General features: G+C 35.2%; 1 protein-coding gene across 1 annotated transcript; it reads right to left on the bottom strand.

The window, feature by feature from the left end:
* Positions 1-1,657: 1,657 nt before the first annotated feature.
* On the bottom strand, positions 1,658-8,411 carry LOC126847957 (centrosomin). The gene is made up of 7 exons (XM_050588406.1): positions 8,089-8,411; positions 7,164-7,225; positions 6,512-6,696; positions 6,149-6,445; positions 4,957-6,064; positions 4,823-4,866; positions 1,658-3,505 (listed from the first exon to the last, which is right to left on the bottom strand). Exons 1-7 carry the CDS (start codon positions 8,136-8,138, stop codon positions 2,291-2,293), a joined length of 2,961 nt encoding a protein of 986 aa, XP_050444363.1. The 5' UTR covers positions 8,139-8,411; the 3' UTR covers positions 1,658-2,290.
* Between the last annotated feature and the right edge of the window lie 722 nt (positions 8,412-9,133).

The raw sequence follows: 9,133 nt of genomic DNA, 5'->3' as shown, positions 1-9,133 counted from the left end.
TTGTACTTGCAAAAAAAAAAAAATAGATAAAAAATAAATAAAAAAATGAACACTAATCTATATCATTTAACCCCTTTGTCGAATAGGAGATTTACGCCTATCAGGTATAGAGATCGGTCTACACACTAATCGGATACCTGAGGAGTGATGTTCGTTTATTTATAGGCAGCCTGCCCGGTGATAATTTTGAAATAATCGTTTTATTGGAAAAACCATTATTACCGCGGCCCATAATCTTAATTCGAATGCGATTGTAATAAAACGAAATCGATAAATATCTTGTTAGTCGGTAAATACAACACGTGTAGCAGCCTATCCAATCATGTTTTGCGAGGATGAAGTTATATTGATTTTTTTGTCTATATTTATTGCAACGATAATAATATATATATGCTATTATATTTTTATATACGATTCCATTTTCAAGACAAAGTGGGCTATGGAATATCAAACGGATCAGTTGTCATGTAGATTTGATGTAGTCAGTAGTCTTCGTGGACATCAACTTGGAGCCTTTTTTTAAAAATAATTTTACTGTCCTTGTGTAACCTTCAGTTTGTCACGTTTCGACATCGTTAATTAAATAAGGTACTCGCTTTTGGTAATTTTATTTTTTTTTTATGTATCTCAACAGTAATTTAAAATGTCTCAATAGTCGATTAAAAACATTATATCAGTTACTGTATAATAAATAACCCTACATTGTCACGTTTCAATTAAATTACAGTCAGCACGTTTTAATTCACTTGTACAATATGTAATCATAATTGAACAGGTGAATGGAAAAAGGATAAAATTCCAAAAATAAACCGAGATAGTCATTTAGTAGCTGAAAAATAGACTCATATTATCAGCATGTAAATGATAATATTCTATTGAGACTTAATTTATTTAATTATAACAGGAATTAAATTATTATTCCAATGTAAATTGTATAGGAAATAATCAGTTTTATTTTATTTTCCTTAAGTTGGGCGTTGAGGAATATTATATCATACAAGAAGTTTCACTTTACTTATTTTATTACTATGCTTTACCCAAGTATTGTGTTAATACAATTGTCACAGGTTCTTCATAACACGAAAAAGTTACAGATACAGTTTAGGTGATGTATTATAGAGTGAAAAAATGGGAGATTTCCTTTAGGTATCCATTCGATGGTGCCAAAACAATTTATTAAACATTTGGGCCACAAGTCACCGAAATGACAAATTTAATTGGGAATCTATGAGGAGTTGTGTTTAGTGTTAACATATTACCAAAAGTAATAACTATACCTAATCTAATCTAACTTCAGTAACAGAACATGGGTTAGACAATAATGAAGTCAAGAGGAGAGCCTAAATTACTTTTATCTTTAAGGACAGCAACTCACTGAGAGAGCATTGATTCTCAGCTCTAACTCGACTTGATATTACAGTTAAACTAGTCTTACTTTGGCCTATCAGTTAGAAGTTATCTGATGATAAAAATAATATTTAGTTTTAAACTATGGTCAACTGTAATATTCAAGTGATCGTAAGATATCACAGCGGTACGGGTACGACGGCTAGGCTAATACAAAATATGTATTTAAAACAAATCAATATATATATATATAATTATTATATATTTTTAATCGTGTTAATAACGTAAAACAATTATTAATAATAAATTAGCTAAAAACACAACACACGAATAACACAATTAAAAAATTAAAATGTAAGTAACAAAAAAAAAAAAAATATATATATATAAATGATAATAAATGGTTTGGTTATTATAAAAATGGTAGGTAGTGTACAGTTAAAAAAAAAAAGTTATTTTTCGTTAAAAAATTTGGCACGTTTCTTTGGCATCGAGTTGCTTGTATAAAAATAAATAAATTAAACAAAAAAATTGTCATGTTTCGTCGTCATAGTCCTACTATTGTTACTAAATACTAAACAATTATGGCACAATACAGTCTAATTAGGTAATAAAACAATCACACACACACACATAAAAATAAAATGCTTGTTGCTAAAAAAAAGAGAACAACAACAAAATGTATAATGAAAAACACAAAAATCAATGATCGATTATTTTGTTTGTCCGTTGGGTTTGGTTTAGAGTAGATTGTTCGCGACGATTTCGACGATATACTATCAAATTAGTAGTGTTACAAAAAAATGTACGTTAAAAATAATAATATCACCTAAACAATTGACAAGATTAGAATTAAAACGGTTGAAACCCGGTCGATTGTAAAACCAAAAAAAAAAAAACATGTTAGTTAAATGAAATGTTTGGACCGGACACGGGTATTCCGTTAAAACAACGCTTGATCGGTCGTTTCTTTTCGGTTGGCCGTCTGGCCGTCGACAAAGCATTGCGTCTTCGACTCGTTCAGGTTCAGTATCAGCTCCAACATGCTCTTGAAGTGGTTCTTGTCGTTCTCCGACTTCTCGAACATCTCCTGCCACTTCTGCTTGTTGAGCTTGAGCAGCTCGATCTGCTTGGGTATCTCGTCCAGAACGTTCATGTGCACCGTGAACGTGCCCTCTTCCTCTTTGCGGTACTCGTACATCTGTTCGGTGAGCTTGAGCATCTCCAGCCGGTGGTCCTCCCTGACGCGGTCCATCTGTTCGGCATGCGACACCGCTTCGGCGTCGGCCCTCCCCTTGTCCTTTTCGTACTCCAGCAAAATCAAATACAGCTCCTTGTTTTCCCGTTCACGCATGCTCAGCGCTACGGCCGTGTCGCTCAGCTCGGTCTGCAGTTCGGCCAAGTTGCTCTCGAGCGTTTTCTTCTGCTCCTGATAGGCTTCGATCAGCTTGGACTTGCACGTGATCACGTCGTTCAGATACGACACATGACCGTCGGCTTCCTGTTTGTCACAGCGTGCCGATTCCAGCATTTGGGTAACGCTGTTCAACCGGTGTTCCAATTGGCCGGCAACGTCACCGCCGTTCGGGTCACCGTCACCGCCCTCGAGCCTAGCCACACCGTCGCAGTTGGCCGACAGCCGTTTCACGGCTTCCTCCATCTTGGTGATTTTCATCACGGTCTTCTCCACCAGACAGCACAGGATCTCATAGTTCCTGCAGAAAATATCAAACTTGTTCTGCACCTCGGCTTCCAATTTGGCGCCGAGCTCTGCGCAGTAAGTCTCCTTGAACCGCACCAGTTCACTTTCGGCGGCCCGGCAAACGTCCAACTGCCGTTGCATCCCGCCGATCACTTCTTTGGACCGCTGCAGTTGAGCACACACAAGACGGTTGTCGGCTTTCAACCGTTCCACCGCATCGTCTCCACCGGTCGCCGATAAGTCTTGTCCACAGTTTGCCGGCACGTTCGATTTCATCTGACCGGTCAAACGCTGTATTTTGGCCATGTTCTTTTCGTTGATTTCTCTCAGATATGAGTTGACCAGCACCAGTTTTTCCATGTCCCTCTCGTAAGCACTGTTTTCGAACAACATCCGAGAATACTTGGTGAAAAACTGCAAGGCAGATTTCAGTTTTTTGTACTCTTCTTTTGTGATCTACAACAGAAATATTGCAAATAATCATAATGGAAACGCACAACGCTGTATTCGTTTTAATTGTTAAAAATATTCCAACGGCCGTCGGTAGAAATGATTTGAAAATCACTTCAAAACCACCTGGACTAAAATTGTATTCATTTCATACATAGACGGCTCAGTCAATGCACGCTTGTTAAAAGTAACGCCATTGAAATTGTTCTGGAGAGAAAATTTAATTTTTACTCTAAATAAAAATGTACTACAAGGTTGTCGTTGTAAATGTAAATATCATAACGAAAATAAATTTGAGAATTTAAAGCTTTTACAAAAAATAAACACCGTTCGATTTTCTATCTATTGGCATCAACAAGTGTACTTTTTGCACAAAATTGCACTTGTGTGTCAGAAATAATTGTACCTAAAAGATACTTTATTGTACCAACATTTTCACTTCAAAATCTAGAAAAACCCTACATTTTTTTTCATGTTTTTCAACTTCAAACTAAAATTTTATTTTAAATAATCGTATCAGTTCCAAATTTCTATGGAATAGTATTAAGTTAAAGTACTATCGACCAAAGCATTGACAAACCATAAAACTATCATAAGCACTTTTCTCCAGAAGGGGTGGAGACTTTTTCTTTATTTTAATTTTATAAGTGTGGTACTCCTTTACTATAGGAATATTTTTAAGTATTATAATTTTGTGTTTTTTTTCACCAGACTTTCCAAAATTCACTTAAACATGCACAACGCAATCAATGAGTGCAGTAAAAGAGACATTTTAACTGTGAAGCCTTTAAGAAAAAAAAAAAGGGCCCGAGTTGTTCCAATGATATTTAATCGACGACGACGCTAAATGTGTGTTATTTATTTGGACGGCTTTGCCGATGGTATAATTGGAGAAGTTCCAATAGTCAATCCAAAACGTCCAGACACGATGGAATCTATGGAATTCTTCTTGGTAGTTTAAATGCAATAAAAAAAAAATTAAAAAAAAATACTAATGTCAACGATACATTTTTCTATTACTGAAAATCACTCTCTCACACTTGGTGTCTGAACAACTTTGAGTTGAATTTTGTCAACGGGTACCAAAATAGTGAATAATTTAAAATAAAATACTTCAGATACGTTACTTTAATAATATTCACTCTATAATAACATAAATTTAAGTTTTACTTATTTTATTGTAATTATCGACATTGCCGGTATCGCTTTATGTGACATTTACTCAAATTATAAATTGCATACAATTAAATTATATGATTTCAGTTATTTTTATTAATCCCGCATGGTTAAATGATTTCATTTAGTAAATTTGAGTTACATCACCTTTATTGACACTCGGTTGTTGTTCGACAATTTTCTTTGACGTTCTAAAAAAATAAATAAAAAGAGCATTTAATAAGTAGTTATCAGAAAAGCTATTTAAAAAAAAAAAATGATTTTAGTATTTTTCTAATTACTGTGTTTAATTTCTTTGGGATTGTCCACCGACGAATCGCTTTCGGTGTGAAGTACTGGAAACGTGCAGGCCAATCCAATGCGAGCCGACGATACGTGCTTATCGGGTTCTGACCAGTTATCGGATCCGTTGGGTTCATCGGCAATTTTTCCTTTTGCGACCCCGCAAATTTCGCTACGTCTCAGCTCGTCTTGGGAACTGTCGTGTTGTCGTGTCTCTATTGAATCGGTGCCAAAGTGTTTGCCAAAAATGCTCGTCGTTCGCTCGGCGCTCCTGGCCACTTCCTCGGACGGGGACATTTCGTCGCAGCTGAAAAAGTTGATCTCCGAATAGTCCGGAAGGACGGGCACGTTGTGGCCAACGCCGGACGAGCCGCCCTTGAAACACAGTTCGACCAGGGTTTTGGAAATTTGCTGATTGCGCTTGACCATCCTGTGTATTTCGTTTTTCAAGCTTTTGGATTCGGAAAAATTTGTACCGACCACGTCCAAAAACACAGACAGCTCGTCGAGATGAGTCGACAGATTTGCACACAACTTGGCCGTTTCTTTTTGTTTCCACTTCAACGCTTCCAGCTCTTCCGAGGCTTGTGCGCAACGATTTCGCAATTGTTCGTAACCGTTGGTCGCGCACGTGTCGTCGTTGGTTTGAAGTATCGTCGACAAGTTGCCAATCTTCTCGATGAGCTGATTGACTTCCGTGTACGACATCAACTGTTGACCGTCGCCGTTTTCGATAGCGTCATAAATCATTTTACACTGACCTTCGCCAACGGACGGCGTAGGTGCGACCACATTTTTACTAGCCGAATCGACCAACTGTTTTCGTTCGGCTTCTTTCAATATCAACTTGGAGATTTCCTTGTTCTTTTCCCACAACTCTGTGTTGACTAGTTCCTGGAGATTGTAGTGCAGTTTTTTCACTTGTTGATTAAGCTTGTTTATTTCTGTGTCTTTCAGCACGAGTTTTGAGCGCAACGATAGGATTTCCTCGGACTCGAGTAGTTTTAACGAATCCAACTGCGACTGCAATTGGGTTATCTCCAATCGCTTTTCATTCAACTCCGTTTGCAGATCCGATATTTCGGTACACATTTTGCCAGTAGTGTCCTAAAGCAAACAAACAGTAGTCGACGTTAAAACCACAATAGAAAAATTATAAGAAATTTAAAAAAAAAAAAAAAAATGTATTACTTTTTTAGAACTATGTGTAGACGACCCATCGCACTTGCAACTACTGGAGTTGTCCAGAGAGTCGACTTGGGTTTTATTCGACGCGAGTTTGGTTTCGAGCTGTTTTTTGAGCTGGCAGTTTATTTTCATTATTCTTTTGTTCACTTTCAACAGCTCTTGTATCGTTTTGAAAGCTCTTATGTTGACATTGCAACATTTATTTTCTTTCACATTAAATTCTAAGCAGTTCAAATCTTTGTCATTTTCGGAGTGACTATCGTTGAGATCCGACGACTCACACTGCTGATCGTCAAAACTCTGGAAAAATAAAAACAACACGTACTATTAAAAAGCTCGGATTATTATCGATTAGAGTGCGCTTACCACTTTTGTCGTAGAGTGGCTCTTTTTTGTACAATTTTTTTCGTCGTTAATCTTTTCGTCCATATTGTAAATTCTCAACCGCAAGTTGTAATTTTCAGTTCTTAACGCTTCCAGCTGTTCTTCGTATTCTTTCATCGTAGTAGCTCGATTGTATTTTACGGAAGACACTTTTTCAGGTACAGAGTCTAAAACACATTATGTTCGTTTAATAAGACCGAGCAAAAAAATTGTCTTTTAATTTTATTTGTCATCGGAATAATATTTATTTTACTCAATAACGTTAAGCTTTTAAAAAAAAAAAATTAACAAGGTAGTTTTTTAAATCTTATATTTTTGCTAGGTAACTATTACAACTACTAGATGTAATATCGAAAATGGGACCTTTAAAAAAAAATCTATTTTAATATTTGTTTATAAATTTAATAAAAATAAACATTTAATAGCAAACAGTTTTCTATTTATTTTCTACAAATTATGAGCATCTCACATTATTTACTATCTAATAGATAATGTCAAATTTCATATAATTAGATATTAAATGTCATGAGTTATTTTCCTGATGTTTGCTTCTTGTTTTAAATTTAGTAAATAATTGAACAACTACAAAACCAAATATGTAGGCAAAATGATTTACGAGGATTCGTTCACTTACAGTCAAATTGGGTAGTAGATGTGCTGTTCAAGGTAGTGCCGCCATCGGAATTTTGTGGCTTCCTACACACAAAACAAATAAATTATTAACAAAATAAAACTAGAAATCATAAATCAAATAATAATAAATCGTTAAGGCTGTAACAACCAAAACCTACGAGTATTTAAATTTTGGACATTTTACTATGTCAAAAAAAATTACCGTTTTAATGACGAAGCCTCGGATATAAGAACTGTAATACATGTGAAGTCTTACGTGTTTATTTTAGGCTTCTATTTATTTTGTCGGCCACAAGGAAAACAAAGAGATACCTAGTTTGAATCCAGCTTGTTCGATAACTAACATGGAATTCTAACCAGTTGGCCCTTATTGATAAATTGGAAAAAAAAATCAGCAACGTTTTATATGTTTCATGGTTATAAAATAAAGATTTGAGGCCATTAATTTAGTCCCTCTACAAGCTACACATGGGTAAATGAACCGCTGTCTCTTTTATCTTTAAACAGATTAATTTTAAAGTGCCAAGTTTAAACACGAGAAGCCTTATTTGGGGCCTCCTTAAGGAAAACTGTGTTTTGAACAGTCCTATTGTTTTTACGTTGAATTTCTATAATGATGTATGCATTTTGGTTTGATAATATTAACAAGCTTAAAGTATGAGTTCACTATGATGGTTATTTGTTTAGTGTACAAGCTATGATATAGCAAGTACTCGTGCTCGTGTGGTCATCGTAAACAATATCGAATAATCAAAAAGCTAATGGCAAGACTATTATCAGCGAGGAGAGTATTTTTTTTTTTTAATCTGAATTCAGATAGACACACCAAAATCATAAATTTACAATTTTCGAACACGGATTTCGGTGGCGATCTGTTTGATTTCCAAGTGGTAAATTATAGGTATTGTTGTTTGCGTTTTCCGTACCTTCTGTTTGGAAACGAGCCCAATTCCTTGGCATTGCAGTTCGTATCCATTCTGACGGTTGTTCGGCAACACCAGTACAACGCCCACAACGGTGAACAATCGTCTCACATCACAAACGAACGCACACACATCCAGCACAGCAACCGAGCCGAGTGTCATCGCCCTTCTAAAGCTGCTCGTAGGCGCATCGTAGTGGTTAATTTCTATTTAAATATAGTAATTGACGGTATAAAAAAAAACACACACACTCACTGCATCTACATGTTGATATAGTTATCAACACGAACGGTAACTGCGCAGGGAAAGAGAGAGAATATTATATTATTATATTTTATCGTTAAAGAAACAGCCTCCTAATCCGGGGGGGGGGGAAAGCAGCTGCTGTTATCATTTTTCTTATCAGTTACACCAAGTTGTTGAGATAACAGCTGATAACAATGACTTCAATTTTATCAGCCGACGGTCGTTCGATAGGTTATACGCTGCTTATGACGAAATAGTTTTATTGACATTCTATAATAGCTATGGTGAACAGATATAAAAATCCAAAAGTAAGTAGCAAGTACATTTTAAAACTTGGCGAATGTGTACATACTATTCTAGCCTATGCCATATCCCATAGGTCGTCTCCGTCTGTATAAATTGTTTTTTTTTTATCTGATTACTCTAGTAGGTATTTCTGTTTCTATTATAAACTATAAAAACCGATGATTTGAAATTCAAATTTCATTATAATGCCAACTTATTAGGTGTGTGTGTGTGTCTTTATGATGAAAATACTAATGAAACTTAATGCATTGGAAATATAAGAAATATTCCAATGTATGATTATTGAAAAGTGTATATATTATTATATTTAAAATAAATTTCTAAAGGTAAAAATACCAAGTACAAAACTTTATTATTATGCTTCCTACATACCTGGTTTAACTTTAATAACATTTGAAATTTTATAATATAAAAACATAATATTTAAATTAAAAAAAATAACATGCTCCCTTCATGATCAAAATGTAATTTTAATTGTATTTTTAATTTTAACACA

This window comes from Adelges cooleyi, unplaced genomic scaffold, assembly GCF_023614345.1.
Source record: "Adelges cooleyi isolate 19-005CV unplaced genomic scaffold, UGA_ACOO_1.1 ACOO_flye_CR_arks_rails_tigmint_CR_PRNA_14, whole genome shotgun sequence".
NCBI classification, from domain to species: Eukaryota; Metazoa; Arthropoda; class Insecta; order Hemiptera; family Adelgidae; genus Adelges; species Adelges cooleyi.
The sequence above is the reverse complement of the archived record's forward strand: the minus strand, read 5'-3'. Positions and strand labels throughout refer to the sequence as shown.